This window comes from Microtus pennsylvanicus, chromosome 1 (assembly GCF_037038515.1).
Source record: "Microtus pennsylvanicus isolate mMicPen1 chromosome 1, mMicPen1.hap1, whole genome shotgun sequence".
Lineage (NCBI taxonomy): Eukaryota > Metazoa > Chordata > Mammalia > Rodentia > Cricetidae > Microtus > Microtus pennsylvanicus.
The window spans coordinates 58815018-58834972 of record NC_134579.1 but is presented as its reverse complement, the minus strand read 5'-3'; the positions used below and the strand labels follow the sequence as shown (position 1 = coordinate 58834972).

At 44.8% G+C, this 19955-nt stretch overlaps 1 protein-coding gene across 1 annotated transcript in view; it reads right to left on the bottom strand.

The window, feature by feature from the left end:
• LOC142845732 (protein mono-ADP-ribosyltransferase PARP14-like) overlaps positions 1-18994 on the bottom strand; it is a 53868-nt gene extending 34874 nt beyond the window's left edge. The window contains exons 1-8 of the mRNA XM_075965022.1: positions 18805-18994; positions 17056-17186; positions 16031-16064; positions 13917-14150; positions 10742-10978; positions 6658-8906; positions 2949-3188; positions 2428-2649 (exon numbers count right to left, since the gene is read on the bottom strand). Of these exons, the coding sequence (XP_075821137.1) occupies positions 2428-2649; positions 2949-3188; positions 6658-8906; positions 10742-10978; positions 13917-14150; positions 16031-16064; positions 17056-17186; positions 18805-18994 (3537 nt within the window). The remainder of the gene's footprint in view (positions 1-2427; positions 2650-2948; positions 3189-6657; positions 8907-10741; positions 10979-13916; positions 14151-16030; positions 16065-17055; positions 17187-18804) is intronic.
• Positions 18995-19955: the final 961 nt, after the last annotated feature.

Genomic DNA, 19955 nt, shown 5'->3' with positions numbered 1-19955 from the left:
TCTACTTCAAGAGGAAGATGGGCATCAAAGAGGTTCCTTATGGAGTTTGATAGCCATTTGGGCAAGAAACTGCTCTTGCCTGGACTGTTGCATAAACTGGACACAAAGAACCCACAGAGAGAGGACTACTGAACTTGCCTAAAGGGGAGATTGTCTTTCAGGGTTCCTGATTCATTAAAGAGTCTGCAAGACATTCTGCAGGACACAGCAGATAGTGACTGAACTGCCTTTGAAATTTCCTGCTTCATTGAAATGTCTGCTGGAAAATATGGACCTGTAGGCCGAAGATGGATGCCCAACAGTACAGAGGAACTTTGGGTGACAGTCCAGGAAGCGAGATGTCTCTGTGATTTCTAGAGTTTTGTAAGTTGCTTACTTCTCATTTACTTAGGTAATATTATATCCTTCTGGAGTCTTTGATGGAGTTGAAGAATAGTTATAGTTTTCCTTAGTTATGATAAAGATAAAATAGATGTAAATATTGTAATTTTTACTTGATAACTGTTTTGTTATATGTAATTTTGCCATGTTAAAGTTAAAGCCTTTCCCTTTGTTTAAACAGAAAAAGGAGAAATGATGGAGGAAGGTCATTGGTTAATTATAATAAAGAAACTGCTTGGCCCTGATAGGTTAAAACATAGGTGGAAGGAGTAAACAGAACAGAATGCTGGGAGGAAGAGGAAGTGAGCTCAGAGCCCATGCTTCCCTCTTCCGGGCAGACGCCATGAAGCAAGCTGCCAGGTCAGACATGCTGAATCTTTCCCGGTAAGACTGATACTACACAGATTATTAGATATGGGTTGATCGGGATATGAGAATTAGCCTGTAAGGGCTAGAGTTAATGGGCCAAGCAGTGTTTAAAAGAATACAGTTTGTGTGTTGTTATTTCGGGTTTAAAGCTAGCCAGGCGCCCAGGGGCTGGGGCGGCAGGAACACAGCCTGCAGCTCCTATAACAGAACGCAACACATCCCAAATAAAAATTGGGAGACTCAATACAGGATTCATCCCTATTCATGCAGACATTCATATCACTGCAGAATCTCAGCACCTCCACCTCCTGTTTATATTGTGTACAGAAATCTAAACTTCTAAAGTAGTTATGACTTCTAGAAAGGAGAGCATGTGCTACAGCAATGTCCATATCAAATTACACCATGATGTCACAGCTAAGCTATTTAAAAGTATTAACAGCTGGGAAAATGCATACATACTTACAATCTCAGTGTTCTGGAGGCTGATGTAGGAGGAGAGTATAAACAGTCTGGACTACTTAGAAGGAACCATCTAACAAAAGCCTAAGCAAACAAACAAACCTTACCATATTTGTACAATCCAAGCTAAAAGATTTGGGAGCTTAGCCCGACCAACTAAAATGTAGGTTCCCTGTGGTTGCTTCCATGAATTTATAGATAGTGTCTAGATCTGGATAATAATGAAGTAGGACCTAAAAATTCCAACAGCCCCATCCACGGGTATCTGTGTTCTGTCACCTTTAATGTGACATTGTGGAAACTCTTCTAACACTAAGGTCATGTATCTACTGGATTACGAAGACATGGAGAACAGAAATCAGGCCTTAGAGTCAGACCACATTGTCATAGCTGATGTGACACACTGTGACCGAGGATGATTCTAGTATTTCTGGTCCAAGTGTCCTAAGTCACATGGGGACGTGTTCAAGCCAAATCCTTCACTCATGATTAATTACATTTCCAGAATGGTGGCTGGAATCACCTGCATCACATCCCGGAATTTTAGATGATAATGTTATAACTGTGCCCTGATATTATGTATTAATATTTCTTTGTTTATATGAGAAGCAGCCCCATAGGCTGAAAAAACAATGGGTATTACACTGTGTGAGCCTTACTTATCTGATTCTGATTCACACATAAGGATGGAGAGATGGAGAGACATTCATGAGACAGCTGTAACCTCACACATTAACTCTATCATTGACGACATAAGGGAATGACTGCATTTCAAGGTGTGTTTTAGTTGTAAGATTATGTTCAAAATGAATTGGTGAATTGTTTAGAGACAGAATCATGTGTCAACATTACATGTGAGAAGATCAAACTCCCAGCCACAGAGCAATAGCAGTTGAATAACAGATAGAACTTCATTGGCTTGGTTTATGGACTTTTGTATATGCTTTAAACTTTCGTGAATAAGAAGTTTTTTTTTCTTTTTCTTTTTTTTTTCTTTTCTTTCTTTTTTTTAAGCTTCCATTGTGGACTAAGCGTTTTTTTTTCTTCTGTATCTATTTTTTTCTTGAAATTTGCCATGGCATATATAACCAGTCAGCACACACTCCTGCACTGAAAACACATGAAATAAACCTCCTATGAGACAAAGAAGACATAGAAGAACACAGGTTCTGAACTGGAGTTGGAAAACAGATCAGAAGCAAACCGAGTCTGTACCTGAATGCTTTCGACGTCTTTCGGGTGAAGCAGAAACTGAACTTCCTGTAAAGTTTTTGGGTGGTTTGTGCTACTAAATTTAAGCACTTCCGAAATTATTAATTTAGCAAATTCACATTTAGGAAACCCCAGATTTCCTGTTCCTATTGCTGGAAATCCAATTGATTGCAGAGACAGTGCCTCGGCGATTCCTAGACAGTCTCTGATGATGTTTTTCATGATCTGAAAAACACAAAGCACTTCCTTAAAAGTCCTGTTTAGAAATGGGGGACCCTAAAAAGCAAGCACTCAGCAGCTTGTCCTGGGAGCACTGTCCACTCTATTGTGCTTTCAACAAAAGTCAGCAGCAGTGTGAGGGGGGAATTATGGAGAAGAAATGAGAAAGAGAACGTGGACACCCTTACAAGAGCACAGACTCACTCCACCATAAGCAAAGAATCAGACAAAGATTAGCTGTGGTGTACTGTAGAGGAGTCCAGAGAGCTACCCCATGTCCTGGAGAATGTAAAGCTGGGTCCTACCTTCAGTGACCATACTCTGTTGTTGACTTTCCACTGTGGAACGACCACGTGAAATACGTGGTGGCAGTTCAGGTTACAGCCACTGGTTTGTAGAATTGTGCCTGCCTTGAGAGAGACCCCTTGTCCTGCTTCATTCAGTTCCTTCTGGAGTTCTGGCCCGGCCTTTTCCAGTAAGGCCAGAGAAAGGGTTCCTTTGTTGAGTGAAAGATCCAAGGGAACGGAGTTGACAACGACATGGGTCTTAAAGACAGAGAAACAAAACTCATAAAAGTCAGAGTGGAAACAATTCAAACATCCATTGTTTGGGTAAAACAAATGTATCTTCATCTAATAGGATATTATACAGCCACTAATGGGATTTAATACTGATATATGCTACAGTACAGGTGACCACTGAAAGAATTCCCATCCATAAAAGAGACAGGTCATAAAAGACACAAATATATGATTTCATTTATATGAAACCTCAAGAACAGGTGAATCTATAGCCAGGTGTGGTGGCACAAACCTTTAATCCCAGCAATCAGGAGACAGAGGCAGGTGAATCTCTGTGAGTTCAAAGCCAGCTTGGTCCACATTGCAAGTTCCAGAACACCAGAGCTGTGTGGTAAGACCCGGTTTCAAAATGAAAATTAAAAATCGAACAACAACAGAGAAGATTAGATGTTCTCTATAGCTAGGAAGGTGGGTGAGCAGGTGCATAAATTAAGAGCAACTGCTAATGGGCACAAATTTCTTTCTGGTGGGATTAGAGTGCACTGCAGTTAGATTACAAGTATGGTTGATTGTGGTTACAAACACACACACACACACACAAACTCATGTTCACACTGCAAGAATTATTCCTACATGAGCCCCAACACTGAGACCTTCCATGTTAATTTTTACTGAATATACAGAAAACCACTGATGCGCCCACTCAAAGTGTGAACTGTGAGTTATACAACACTGTTTTAAGAAAAAAGCCATCAATATACAACTGTTAAAATGATGTTTAGCTTTTCTCAGCTTAGCCTGTGAGAACATGCTGCAGCAGCATGTCCAGGTTAAAATGTCCATTTGTGGGGCTGGGGCGATGGCCCAGGAGGTAAGTGCACTGGTTGCTCTTCCAGAAGACCCGGGTTCAATTCCCAGCACCCACATGGCAGCTAACAACTGTCAGTAACTCCAGTTCCAGGGAATCTGATGCTCTCATATAGACCAACTTTCAGGCAAAACACCAATGTACATGAAATAAAGATAATTTTTTTTAAAGTTTCAGTTGTATCACTGCTGGTCACAAGACAACAAGAACTGTTCTTGTGGATGCTTAAGGACAATTTCTCTTGAAAACAATTCAAAGCAAGACAGGGTTACAGCATCTAGTTCATGTCATCGATTATCATAGCCAGCACATCCATCCACCTGTTTGCCATTTAAAGGTTGTAGGGACAAGTGACACCCAATGGTGATAATTTAGGACTTTGATCTTGGTCTTTAAACAAAGCTTTCAAGGTTTGGGTAAAATTTCACTGTAGAGATTGTAAAGATGGCTCAGCAGTTAAGAGCATTTGCTCTTCTTCCAGAGGACGCAGGTTCAGTTCCCAGCATACATGCATGTGGCTCACAACCACCTGGAGTTCACCTCCAAAGAATCTGACACTGCCTTCTGGCCTCAGGACATCCACACACATGTGACATTCTGATGTAGGAGTGTCTTCTATCTATCTGTTGCTTTCATTGGTTAATTAATAAAGAAAACTGCTTGGCCTGATAGGTCAGAACATAGGTAGGTGGAGAAGACAGAACAGAATGCTAGGAGGAAGAAGGCGGTGAGGCAGTCACCATGCTTCTCCTACCCAAAACAGACGGTGGTTAGAATCTTCCTGGTAGGCCACCACTTTGTGGTGGTACACAGATTATTAGAAATGGGTTAATCAAGATGTGAAAGTTAGCCAATAAGAGGCTAGAACTAATGGGCCAGGCAGTGTTTAAATGTATACAGTTTCCATGTAATTATTCTGGTGCTAAGCTAGCCGTGCAAGAGCTGGGCAGGATGAAAAGCAGGCCTGCTCGCCTCCATCACTATAACATTCACTCACGCGGTCACAAACACATACACATAAATTTAAAAAAATGACAGAAATAAATTTTTAACAAATTTTCTCTATATTATGATGTTTGTTTTCTTTGTGTTGTAATAGCTTTCTTCTCTACTTTTTTTTTTATAAACAAGGTCTTATAGAATTCAGGCTTGCCTCAAATTTACTGTGTAGCCAAGGATAGTGTTGAATTTGAATTTCTGATCCTGCTCCCTCCATCTGCCTAATGTTTCTTATACAGAAAAGTGCCTCCACACCATGTTTATGCAGTGCTAAGGGAATCCAGAACTTCATGCCTGCTAGGCAAATGCTCTTTCAACTGAGTCTCAACCAAGCATTTGTCTTAAAAGCAGAACAAAATGCTCAGACCTATCTAAGTGACATAAAGGGCATATTTCCAACTCTGAGCCTAATACCACCCCCTGCCCCCAAAGCAGACAGAAGAGTGAGGCAGACATTCCCAGGAAGACGCAGCTACAACCATGCAGAGCTACATGCAGCTACTGGTCAGGAAGAAGGTACTAGCCTGCCGTGCTTCAGATAGCTACAGTTCCAATGAATAGAGCCTGTGTTTAAAGGGTATTAAATACTTTTCAGGAAGAAGGGAGGGACAACAGGTCTCATTATGTAGCCCTGGATGGACTGTAATTCTATGTGAACCAAGCTTGACTTAAACTCACAGAAATTTGCCTGCCTCTGTCTTACAAGTGCAAAAATTAAAACCATGTGCTACCATGCCCAGCTAAACACACACACACACACACACACACACAGATATACACACATAATCTGGGGCTGAAGGATGAAACAGAGAGAGAGAGAGAGAGAGAGAGAGAGAGAGAGAGAGAGAGAGAGAGAGAGAGAGAAAGAGAGAAAGGAGAAGAAGAAGAAGAAGAAGAAGAAGAAGAAGAAGAAGAAGAAGAAGAAGAAGAAGAAGAAGAAGAAGAAGAAGAAGAAGAAGAGGAGGAGGAGGAGGAGGAGCAGTGAGTGGTTGGTCATACCTCTATCACCAGTGTGTGTGTGTGTATGTGTGTGTGTGTGTGTGTGTGTGTGTGTTTGTAGGACTGAGATAGGAGGATTACTAGGACATTAGTTTCCTGCAACAAATCCACAAAATGACAATTGTCCTTACATGACTCCTAACATCTGGCCCTTTCTCCTGACCACTCCTTCCTCACAAAGGACCCACAGATGGGTTCAGGGAACTGATCTCCCTTGTCCACTCCAGCACCCAAGGTCACCCTGACTCGTGTCATTGGTTAAATTCCTATCCTCTGCATTCCCCATGCTCTCCCACACCTGTAACTGACAGAAGCCAGCACTAGATGGAGCGCACTCGACAGATGGGAAATGATGAAGATGAGGAGAGCCGTGCAGTGTCCCCTACTATGGACCACAGTTACCGGGATGGAGTGACCCATCCCAGAGCCCTTCAGATCCTTACAGACACACCATCTCTACTCGAAAGTGCTTTGGGAAGAAGTCCAGTATCCATGGAAAATGTTTGAAGGCCCGAGTAGGAGGATTTTCCTCTGTCCTTTCTCTCCACCCTGTCTTCCTTTGGTCCTCAATAAACCTGGCAGATGCTAGTGACATCACAGCACATTGTTGGTGACAGGGACACTCACCTTGGCATTCTGCACACCTTCTTCCATCAGCCGGATTTTCAGGCCTTCTGGGGACACCAGCACATAGTCCTGTGCCAGCAGTTTCTGTGGCGTTTTCCCAGGTGGCACTAATTCTAAAGCTTGTAAACCGGAAGGAGAAGCTGTGTGGGAGAGGGTGGCTTTATATGTAGTTTCTACAGCTTTAGCAAAGGCCATGGCAACCTTTGCAGATATGTCCACCAGATAAATCTTTTTCAAGGTGCGCCTGTCTGGCTTGCGTTGGAAGTTGTCTTTGATGGCAGAAACAATGGTGGCCACACACTGGTCTAAGGGAAAGCCAAAGATTCCAGAGCTGATAGCTGGCATGGCTAAGGATTGACACTTGACCTCCTCAGCTAAGGTGAGACTTCGTTCCACAGCTCTCTTCAACAGGCTCACGCACTCCTGGGCCTTATTTCCGTCCCACCGAGGCCCTACTGCATGGATGACATGATGGCAAGGGAGCTTGCCTGGTTTTGAGATAACGGCATTGCCAGTTAGGACCACGCCACCCTTTCTCACTATTTTGTCACATTCTGCTTGAAGTTCAGGGCCAGCTGCATTTGAAAGAGCGAGGGCCAGACCATTAAGGTGTTTCAGATGCTCGTTTGCTGCATTCACAACCACATCGGCAGGAAACTGAGCCAGGTCTCCCTGCTGTACAATCAGCGTGACTCCAGGGGCTATGTCCTTCTGTAAGAGGCACTTCTGCTCTTTAAGGCTGCCTTTGTCCTTCTCTGCTCCCTCCTGGAGCTCAATGATGCATCCATACAGGCGTTTGATCTCGCTTTTGTAATAGGATGCTTTGTCCCGGAAGAAGTACCTAGCACCAGGCTTATCAATCTGGAACCTTTTAATGCAGACTGAATCCCGGATTTGCCTGACCATGTTCATGCACTCTAGAACTTTACTCTTGGAGCCAGTTAGTAAAATGCCTTTTGGTTCGTCTTCCAGCTTAAAACTTGCTTGCACATTGGCCTTCCTTATCTTTGGCCAGAAAAGATTCTTATCTGCCCTTAAATACTCAAAAATCAAGACCGATTCAATTTCAACCAGTCTTTCAATTTTCATGGTGTTCTCCAAGAACTCAAAAAGTTGTCCATGGATTTCATTTACTTCTTTCACACAGCCTGCAATGATGACTTCCGCCGGAGTTCCTGAAGTTAATTCATTCTTTATCATAATGCTTGCTCTGGAGGAGTGTCTCTTTTGCAGAGGGTAAACTTTATTTCTCCACACAGTGCCTCTAAAAACTTCCTTGTCCTCAACTTCAAAGAGCTTGTAACTTAAGGCGTTGAGCAATTTCTTCTCTGCTTCTGCCAGGGCTCTGAAAGAACAGGCCATCAAAAGAAGAGCTGTACCATTCAGTTCATACGTGGCAAGAATTTTCTGTGCCTCAAAAAGAGTCTTGGAGAATTCCTGACTGTCTACTTGCTGCAGAAACATGAAGACTTCAGAAGGAATCGGGACATCTTTCTGAGGCATGGAATACACCTTTTCCTGGATGTCACATTTTACTCTATACACATCTGCATGGGATCCCTTAAAGCACAGGTGCTGAGTAGCAGCATCGTAATGAATCTCCACCTCTGGGTTCTCTTTCCTCAGATCCTCCAGGAAACCACTGTGCTGCAAAAGAAAATGTTTCCCCGGAGAAATGGCCACTTTCTCCTTCAGACTCTGCTCCTCCTTTCGGACCTTTTCTGTGGTGCTGTCTATTAACTCCTTGATTTTCTGGCCGATGTCTTGGACATCTTCTGATTTTCCGGCTAAGGTGAGACTCTCCTTATCAAACTCAATCAGAACCCTGTCATCTCCTACCTCATGCTGTATGATGTCCCACACTGGCGGATACACTTCAAACACCTTAACTTCGTACTTAGCCTTGATGCCAGACAGTACCTCGGAGGCGTCTCTCTGCCAGGTCTTGATGCTTGGTCTGTGACTGACTAAGGAGGCAGCAGGTCTGACGGTTACTGTGCCGTTGATGTCAGACCATGATAGCTCGCAGTGACAGCGTCCCATTTGGTCATTTATCTTCTCAATCAGATGGTTATGTTTTTGAAAGAACTTCCACAAAGGAAGGCCCAGTGACTCTTGGAAAGATGCTGGAAGCTTGACCAGCGGCTTCTCCTCGCCATACAAGGCTGTGCCCAGAGAAGGATAATAGGGGAAGACAGACAGTGGCATCCTGTTGAAACTGTGCTTCTTGGCCAGAATGGTGCCTAACACTTTAAAAACAAAATAAGGAAACAAACAAATAAATAAATAAATTACAGTAATCTCAATATCATGCATTTCCAAAGACACAAAACAAAAAAAAAATTTTAGAGGGCAAAAGTCTCTGATGTTTGTAGAACTCAAAGGTGGCATTCTCCCGTGTGCTCAGCTATAGATTGATACTAACTAACCACAACAAGACAGACTCCATTTATGGCTACAATGACTTTATACCCAAATTTCTCTACACTGAAATCTTGCTAGAATCTATCGTTTTTCTGATGTCACTGATGTATGTGGCATGATAAGAAACAGCCACAAATTTGGACACAAGCATGGGGTTGGCGTTTGTACCAACACAAGGAATGGTTTAAGGGCTGTAGAGATGTCACATTAGTTAAGAGCCCTAGGCTGCTCTTCTGAAAGACCCGAGTTCAATTCCTAGCACCCACACAGCAGCTACAATTGTCTGTAACTCTTGTTCCAGGGGATTCAACACCCTCACATGGATATACTTGCAGACAAGTACCAATGCACATAAATTTAAAAATAAATAAATAAATAATAAAAATGTTTTAATCATTACTGTAGAGTCCCAGAATTTAACTTCTATAGGTAACTTCATTTCACAGGAGAAGATAATTCTACCAGCACTCTGTGTCATTTTCTCAAGGGCTTTACATGAATTTCCTGTGTTTGCTCTTGACAGTGGCCTTTGGGTAGAGATTCCATTATACCCATAGATAGAGGTGAGAAAGCTGAGGCTGGGGAAAGTCAGGGTTCTATAAACCAAGGAAAGTATCTGAGCTAATTGCCAGTGTGAGTCAACCCGAATACCATGGTCTTGTTCCTATACCAAATCAAAATCATCCTCACAGTCATTGGAGAGTCCAGCCCCAGAGGTCACAATTTAGTAAGGCCTTCCCCATTATATGTCCCGGTCACCATGTGTACCAGGACAGCCACCACAACCCACCCTGACTGAATGCTCACATTCTCTCTCTTTCTCCAGGACTCTGCTCACTTTGTTTTAGCTGTTGGCACGTGTAAGTAGTATCAGCATGGAAATTAGAGTCAGTCCAGCAACAACCTGGATTTAAATGGCTCCCATGGCAGAAGGATGCTAAAACATGATACCCTGGTGAAGGACTCAGTCCTAGGGCAGGTATCAGGCCTGAGGGAAGGAATGTGACCTTCAGAGGCCCAGCCTACAACAGGGCTCCAGAGAGGCTGGACAGCCTGAGTGACCTCCAGCTCAGACCCAGCACCCCTTTAGGCCAAGCACTGCTGAGGGACTGTTTCCTTTCCTCCTACAGCATCCTCTGAGGTAACTCCAACACTACCTCTACAGATGAGAAAACAGAAGGTTTGAGGGCTCATAAAGGTCACCATGCCAGTGACCTCCAGTCAGGATTGTAACTCAAGTCTGTCTGACTCAAGAACCACTGATGATGTCATCAACAACAGGATACGAGAAATCTCCATGATCCCGTCTCAGCACAGGGACAGCACATTTTCTAGAACTCTACATGCTTCTGAGTCCATCTCTCCCTAAACTTGTTGATTAGAGAATCAATGCAGGGACATAAAACACAGATCTATGGCTGTGAGTACGGCCTGTCAACGTTCCTAGATTGGCGACCTTCAGTCACAGGCCAGACTAGTCAGAGACTCTCCCTGTCTGTCATGAGCTTGTGTCATGAGCTTCTCCAGAGCCTGCCTTGCTGCCCTCGTTCTGCACCAAATCCAGATGAATGAGAGACTGGTGCCATTTCTGACCGATTAAGGAATGACTGAAATGGCCAACCATCCAGGTCTTTCCGGGTGGCAGGCCAAGACACATTACCTTTGCTGTCTGAAAACTCAACCAGCGCCGAGCTCTCTTCTGGGAAACACTCAACATGGGTGACTCTTCCACCTCCATTGGAAGGGTTTTCAAAGTAGAGCTGTAGCTGGTAGTCATCTACCCCAGGAGGCAGGTTTTCCACCCTAACTACATTTGTTGTTTCCAGAAGTCTCGGGGCAAGCTGTAGCTCTCCGTTCAAATGGTGACTGATACAATCACTAATAAATTTTTTGGTATCTACAAAACAAATATAAAATGAGAAAATTTTGATGACATCTCTATATGGTATGAAAGAAATGTCTTTGCTAAAACCCAGAATGGTGAACTATCCAGTTACTGTATTTTCTGCTACTGAGCTGTCCTTTGGCCATGGCCAACCCTCCTGAGCACACTCCTTACAATGCCACCCCTCTCCCCAATTTCTCAAGACCATTTATGCCCACTATGGCAGCAGGTAGGAGCCCACATCTACAGCCAGGTTCCTGACTCCAAGCACACATCAAAGCAGCACTTTCAGTTTTATTTTTATGTTTCCTTGAAAAACTAGTCATGAGTCAGGTGTTGGTAATCATGCCTTTAACCACAGCACTTCAGAAGCAGAGACAAGCAGATCTCTGTGAGTTTAAGGGCAACCTGGTTTACAGTGGTGGTTTCAGCACTGCCAAGGATAAACAAAGAAACCCTGGCTTAAAAACCTGAAACCAAAAAAGAAAAGCCAACAACAAAAGAAAACCATTTAGTCATGTTTTTGAAGTTCATTTTGTACTTGTATATACAACTGCCTGTTGTCTGCAATGCCCATGTCTGCAATGCCCATTTCTGCAATGCCCGTGACTACAAGGTCCAGTCTCCAATATGGAAGACAGAGATATTTTTGTATTATTGTAATGATAAGAATCAAATTATGCCATGCTCCCAAAATAGGGTTATGTCTACATCCCTCCCTCCTCTATTTTTTCAGTGGATCCTATTTATTTTCAGGAATCAACCTAATTATCTCTTCTAAATTATCAGCATAGGTGATGGGTCTGTCACGTGCCAATTATTGTGCCTGGGTCTGAGAAATAAATACAAGTCCTTGTTTGTGTATCACTGGGAAGATATGGATCTTGAGCACAGTTGAATTGCCTTTTCGAGCTCCAATAAGGAACAGATGAAATGAAACTGAAACTTGGACAGTATATGGTCTATATATGGTCTCTAGTTTAGACACTAAAGAGGGGAAGGTTGACAAACAGATAAGAGGAGGGAGCAGTGCCAGCATGAACAAGTGTGGTGTCCTGTGGAGATGGTCAGGTGACACTGCTGGAGGACACACTCAGGTGGGGACAACTATGCAAGGTCCTGTCTCCCACCCCTCTCAGGTTACTACACCTGGGAGACAGCCTCTTTTTCATCTCCATTATTAATGACACACATGCCTCCCTCCTCCTCCTAGACTGAGTTCTTCTAGAGAGGGAACTATGATTTTAGTCATCTTTATGCCTCAGCCCATAGACCAGTACCTGGCCCACAACAGTGGCCATAGTTTAGACCAAAACTGTCCCTGAGGCCCGTATGTTAAAGTCTTAGTCCTCACCCAGGTGCTATGGGAAGTAGTGGATCCTTTAACAAGTGAGGCCTGTGGGAAATGTCCCAGTCATTGATGGGGGAGGTAGGGATAAGACTACCCTGCCCCCCTCTCTTTTCTCATTCTCTCTCTCTCTCTCTCTCTCTCTCTCTCTCTCTCTCTCTCTCTCTCTTTATTTCTGTCTGTCTGTCTTTATTTATCTCGGTCGGTCTGTCTCTGTCTGTGTCTCTTATCTGTCTGTCTGGCTCTGTCTCTCTCTCTCTCCTATATGCTGCCATCATGCATATCACTTCAACATAAGCCCCAGGGCAGCAGGACTAACGGACCATGAACTGAAGCCACCCAGACTGTGAACTGGCATAAACCTCTCTTTTTGGAGGCTGATGACCTCAGGTGTTTGTTACAGTAACAGAAGCTAACACAGAATGCACTCAAGATTGTTGATCAGTGAACAGACACAAGATCATTTCAATTTAAATTTCCCTTTATGGGTCTGGAGAGATGGCTCAGAGGTTAACAACCCTTGCAGCCTTTGCAGAGGACTGTGATTCAGTTCCCAGCATCCACTTGGAAGCCCACAACCATCTGTAACTCCAGTTCCAGGGGAATCCAAGGCCCTCTACTGGCTTCTTCAGGAACTGTATGCATGTGGTACACAGATACATGCAGGCATGTACACATAAAATAAACAAATCTTTAAATTTCCCTTTTTAATAAATAATAATACACTTGAAATACATGTCCTTTATCAAATCCTTACCATGTCTGAGGTACCATCTCACCAATCTTCACAGGAATTTAGGTAAGTATAATCATCCCCATTTTAAGGATGAGTGGGTAAGGAACAGAGAAAATAATAACTTGCTTGGTCATCTTCATACACCTAGTTAAGTGACAGGACCAGAATTCTGACCACACCCCCTGTGAACTTGACTGACACCCACTGCTGTGCCCATGGCACATGGGGCTTAGATTTGGAAATCTGCCATGTTTTAGGTGGAGCTGAGTCTTGCTTATGATAATGACCTAACAGAGCAGTCATTTTCTTTTCCATGTTTATGTGTGTGCACATGCCAGTGCATGTGTGTGCGTGCATCTGGAGGTCAGATGGCAACTTGTATGAGTCCCAGGGATCAAACTCAGGCTGTCAGACTTGGGGGCAGTGCCTTTGCCCATTCTGCCATTGCTGGCTGGGGCACTCATTTTCCCCATTAAGAGGTCTCCCTCTTCTCCACGTGTGTGACCATGAAAGCAGAAGTTTGGCATGGTAACAGGCCAGTCTTAACTCCTCCTGGGGAAGTAGAGGAAAAGTTCAAACTCCTTTACTTGGAATCGCCTGGGACTTTTTATTTCTCCCCATACCCCACCATACCCCACCCCACCCACTCAAACAATCATATCATAAAAGGCAGTCTATTAAACAGACCTAAATTGGATCTCAAAATGAATTTGTTCATCTTTCCAAAATCTGAGGGGAAAGCCACCTGTATTGGCTTAGTGGCCTCATTTACACAATACAACAATGTGTCAAACATTCAGAAATGTCCCAAACCCTGTTGTGTGGTGGACAGAAGCCTGGGGACGCAGGGCCTCCCTGAGGCTCACCTATAGGCTTCTGAAAGGTAACCACGGCGATGCCAAAATCTCGGATCACTTCCACCTTAAAGTCAGTACTGGGGAGGCCGCTTATATTCTCTACTAGGATGATCAGCACTATGTCAGTCACTTTCTCCGACAGGTTTTCAAAAGCCACCATGGAGGGAACAGTTTCACATTCTTTCAGGACATCTTCCATTTTTTCTGATCTGTTGCTGTGAGAATGTGTTGTATCCAAATCATCTGAGGAAATCAGATATGACAATGAAAGGTGTAAAGTATTAAATCATGGTTCTATTAAGTAAATTATCCGGAGACAATCTTCCTCCCTTTCCCATATCTTGGCTAACTCTGCTAAAAGGAAACATTAGGTAGTGGATCTTTTGCTTTAGTAAATTAAAAATTAAAATGTAGCCAGGCATGGTAGTGTACACCTTTAGTACTAGCACTTAGGAGGCTGAGGCAGGCAGATCTCTGCTGTGAGACAATTTTCTTCTACCCTGTAAAGATTTGTTGCTTGTATTGCTTTACTAAAACACTGATTGGCCAGTAGTCATGCAGGACGTATAGGTGGGGTGACCAGGGAGGAAGTATAGCAGGGGCAACCAGAACAGGAAAATTCTGGGAATATAAAAGACTGAGTCAACAGTCGTCACCCAGACGCAGAGGAAGCAAGATGAGAATGCCTCACTGATGAAAGGTACCAAGCCATGTGGTTAACAAAGACAAGAATTATGGGTTAATGTAGGGTTTAAGAGTTTATAAGAAGCCTGAGCTAATAGGTCAACCTGTTTATAATTTCTGTATGCTTCTTTGGGACTGAACAGCTGTGGACCATGTGGGGCAGAAACCTTAGTCAACAGATCTCTGTGAGTTCAAGGCCAGCCTGGTCTACAGAGGAAGTTCAAAAACAAAGAAAAACAAAATTCTAAAATGTAATACCATGAGTTTTTGTTGCTCTTGTTGTTAGTAAATTATAAACAAAAAGTAGCATTGGTTTCTTTTCCTTTGTTGTTGTTGTTGTCATCACTAACTCAATTTCATTTACTTTTTCTGCTCTGTCTTTCTGAGGAAGGGGCATCCTCCCTCATATGTGTCTCTCGAGGACCTGACTGTGATTACAGAACCAAGCTTCTATAGTCAGGGTAGAGTCTTCATCTCTGTGCTGCGGCACACGGCAGACAGCTGAGGCTCATCAGGTGTCCACTGCATTAGAGAACTACTGTTGGCCTCCCCGGAGAAGAGCAAAGGTATAGGAAGCTGTGTACATACTGGTGCTAACAAAGTAAGAGTTTAAAGATTACACTGTAGCAGCATCAGTGAGGAATGGCTGGCTGGGTTAGACAGCTTGATGTGTAAGTGTGAGGGCTGGAGCTTGAATCCCCAGCCCTCTTATAAAGAGCGGGGCATGGCTGCATGTGCCCAGTGTGGAGAGCAGAAATGGGCAGATCCCAAGAGCTCCCTGACCAGCAAGCCTGGCCAAAGGGGCAAACCTAGGTTCAGTGAGAGACCCCATCTCCAGGCCAGAAGGCAGAGTTATGGAGGGAAAGAGTTCATTTCCCTAAGACTTAGGTGTCTGCATCTCTTGGTTGCTCTTGCTCACCTTATTCAGTATGGTTCTTCATTTGGTGCCCTTTACACGGGTATTATTAGCTGCTCCTTCATTTAAGTCTTGAGCAGGACCCACCCACCAGCACAGCAGGAGACCTCGCCCCAGCCCCAGTGCTGGCTGTTTCCTGTACAGTTGAAGAAGGAAGAGCTGGTGCTACCCAGAGAGACACACAGCAAGCATCCACTACAAGTCCTGTCCTTGCTATTACTGTCCACCAAAGCACAAGTGTCCATCTCCATCTCTCAGTTTTCTCCTCTCCTCAGCTGTAGATGTCTCTCGGCAGGAAAAAAAAAAGTCCTGTTCCTCTGAAGGGAGCCTAAAGAGCTGAATGGGTTCCCTCTGCGAATGCTTCAAATATCTCTGGTCGGGACTGGAAAGATGATGCAACTGCAGGTGGCTTCAAACTGAGCAGAGCTTGACTGGTGTGAATCTAGAGGAAGCTCTGCCAAGCCCTGTTTAATAAACACACAACTGCCTGGTGAACACCAGGGCTGCCTTAGCTGAGACTTACCTTTTCCTGCAGCTTCTATTTTTGTCTTGGATTCCTAAAACCCAAACAAGAAGACAGCATTAATACATGAATAATTTTTGTTTGTTTGTTTGGTTGGTTGGTTTTATTTATTTACTTTTTCTTTTTGAGACAGGGTTTCTCTATGTATTTGTTCTGGTTGTCCCGGAACTCACTCTGTAGACCAGGCTGGCCTCAAACTCACAAAGATCTACCTGCGTCTGCCTCCCCAGTGCTGGGATTAAAGATATGTGCCTCTACTGCCCAGCAAATGTGAATCATTTGACACATAAATAGAAAACCTCTTGGGCCAGACTGGAGATGTAAATTAACTGAAATGATAATGACACATTTAGATAATGGACTAGTGAATGGATCAAAAGCTACATGTCAGTGTGTCTTCTTGCTGGTCACAATAATCACTGATGAAATGAGACACACACAGAACTGTCCATTAAGGCAGTTTAGCCCATGGTTTGCCTGAGTTGGCACTTAGTTCATGTTTACTGTATGAACATGGTGCACATACTTCAAAGGGGTCCCTGACAATCTTCTTCACAGCTGAGGGAACAGCACACGCGGGGTACACTGCTGGCCTCAAGATGATGGAAACAGAATGTCAGGCTTCTGGTTATAAAGACACCAAGACCAATGGATACAACTTTGACATCCCAAATTAATTACTATTAAGCCTCCCAGTCTTGAGTCTTCCACAAGTTCCAAAAATGACAGCTTCTCCATTGTTTACAGTCCTTGCTCCCTCCAGAGTCCCAAGCTGCCATTCTCAGGCTAGTGTGACTTAGGCCCTCATCAACCATTTTTCTTTTTGAGACATGGTCTCACTGTAGCCTTGGCTGGTCTAAACTCACTAACTATGTAGATCAGGCTAGCCTTGAACTCATAAAGATCCTCCTACCTCTCCCTCCTGAGTGCTGGGATTAAAGGTGAGCACCACCTCACCCAGCTCATCTACACCATATTCATCATAGAGAATCCCACACACCTGGAATAACACCCCGTGTCCTTACCTTTCCTGGAACTGCCTCCTTAGAGACTAAAGCTTCATCTGGGTCTTTAGGCAACCGGACAGTTAACTTGAATGTCCCTTTTCCTGGCCACACTAACTCATGGTTCCCTTTCTCCAGAACATTCTGCCGAACTGAAACGTTGAAAAGAGAACAAAGATTTTAAGCCAAATTGGAAGCAATCTTTACTTACATAACTAGTCCATGATTTCTACAGATTCACCATTATGAGCCAGCAGCTCAGCCCATCTCCCTAAGCAGCAAGGACTTGTAAAAGAAGGAGAACTTAGCACAGAAATGGGAATATCACTGTGTGTACATTATTCATGTTGTAGACGTGTGGGCATATGGAGCAGTGCACACCCCTGGTCACATGGAGGTCACAGCAGGACACTGGGCATTTCCCTGCATTGCTCTCTGCCTTCCTGCCTGGAAACATGCAATCTCACTGAATCTGAAGTTTGCCCTTTGGTTAGGCTTGATATGATCTGCCCATTCCTTCTCTCTACACCAGGTACACATAGCCATGCCCAGCTGTTTACATGGATTCTGGCGATTCAAACTCCAGTCCTCCTGCTTATACAGCAAACTATTTAACCCAGTGAGCCATCCCCCTGCCCATAAGCTTACTGGAGTGGTGTTGTTTATTTGTTTATGTTGCTTTGTTAAGACAAGGCTACTATGTAGCCCTGGTTGGCTTAGAACTTGCTCTGTAGACCAGGCTGGACTCAAACACACAGAGACCTGCCTGCCTCTGTCTCTCAAGTGCTGGGGTCAAAGCATGTACTGCCATGCCCAGATCACTGGTGAAATCAAACCTAGGACAATAAGGTTCTTGCCCAGGCTTTCTGAAAACCTGTGTCTACACCCTCTACACCACTCTCTTTCCACTTTTTCTTTTTGGATCGCTGTTGGGCTGTTATCTTGTCTACAGCCTGGCTTCCCAGGTCTCTTTGCCCTTCCTCTACCCCAAATGTTTCTCCAAACTCAAGGAGAAGGAGGAATTGTCTGCATTCTGAGGATGACCCTGGTCTACAAAATCTCAGGTGGGAACTAATGATGGCCTTCCAGAAGCCACAGGTCTGGGGCTTCCAATCACCCACCTGATGAGCAAACAAGGCTGGGCCTCCCTTACAGATTGCAGACGGGAGTGGGGAACATTCAGCTGCTCAACTGTTCTGGAGCCTCTCAGAGATGAGGTAACCCCCACCCCACTTCCATTCCCACACAGGCTCAAATATGATAGCCACCTGAGGCCACCCTGGGGCAGAAGGACAAAGCGGGAACTTTGTCCAGGCTGTGCCACAAGAACTCCTGGGCTTTTCCCTCCTCAAGCTCACCTCCCAAAGACACCCCTTCCTAGCTAGAACCCCGTGGTGCTAGATGATCCACAATTCCTCAAGATTCTTAATTTAACTGTACCACTTGAATAATAAAATGGGAAATTAAGAAAGGAAGGAAGAAGGGACAGAGGGAGGGAGGAAAGAAGGGAAGGAGGGAGGGAGGGATGGAGGAAGGGAGGGAGAGAGGAAGGAACTTGTGAAGGAAGGAAGGAAGGAAGAAAACGCAAAGCCCAGAAAGGTTCACAACATCAGAAAGCTCCTGGAAGAGCAAGGGGAATCACTACTCCAGGATATACTTGCCACCCAGATTTGGCTCCAGGATCTCCAGCTCCCATGGCACTGCAGCCCAGTTCTGGGCCTGCCACCTGTAGTCCCAAACCCCGCACTATGAGACCTTTGTGCCCCTCACCGTCCTCCGGAGAGAAGAGTACCAGGAAGCTCGCTGCTGGGCTCCCAGACTGCAGGACTACCTCGCACTCCCCTCCACCAGACTTCTTCCGACTCTGGAAGTACATTTGCAACTTTTTGATTAAGGTCTTCGGGGGATTGGGGCCCCAAGACCCCTCCACCAGCAGCGGGAAGGGTCCAGATGCTGCCATCCTGGCTGGCCTGGGAAATCGCAACTGCCAGGTAGCCCAAAGGAGCTCAGAGTTCACTTTGAGTTAACTTCTCTTTTGCTTTCCATTTTCACCTAGCTGTCCCTGCAAACCCCACCCATCCCCCCCCCCCCCACACACACACAAGGACCCCGGGCACTCCCAGTCCCCTTCTTTCTTCTTCTTCCTTCAACAGAAGTGAGTCAATCCCCTGAGCTGGCAGTCCCATGGACTCTGGTCTCCAGTGTACCTTGCACAGTGGCTCCCTAGATGGACTCAGCCTGCACTTCGTCCCAGCCACAGCTGAGCTTTGCTCCATCCCTAGGATAATTTCAGCATACCCGAAACTCATATTGTTTGAAACAAGAAAAGGGGCTCACAAACGATCCTCTGGGGATGCTCCCTGCTCACTTTGGGACCACCTGTCAGAATTTGACCTGACTTTTTCCTGTTTCTGAGTTCTGTTTTCTCATCTGTGAACACTGTGTCTGCAAACTCCCAGTTTTGAGGAACGTGTAGAAGGGACCAATCATGCTTTTAGGGTATACAACACAGGGACACAGATGTGGGGACACAGGAGAGAAGACAGTAAACGGGTGTTGCTGGAGCAGGAGAGCAGGGGCTCCCAGCCTAATTAAGGGAGGGACAGAAGAGCTTATGGGCAGGTGACATGGCACCTGCAGCCTAAGGAGAATCAAGAAAGGACCTTAGAGGATTGGTGAGGGGAGACTCTGGGTGGTGACTCACCTGCACAAAATCACCAGGGCTGCTGCATGGTGGCTGGAGTGGACACAGGAGAAAGAAGGCTGCTGACCTGCACACTCCAGAGAGGCCTGGAGGAAACGTGGGCTCTAAGCTGCCACTGAAGACAGCATTTGCTGAAGGACATGAAAAGTGCATCCTGGAGTGGGGCAAGAGACTGGATCCTAGTCCAGGAGTGAAGAGGGCTGACTGGGACAGGGAT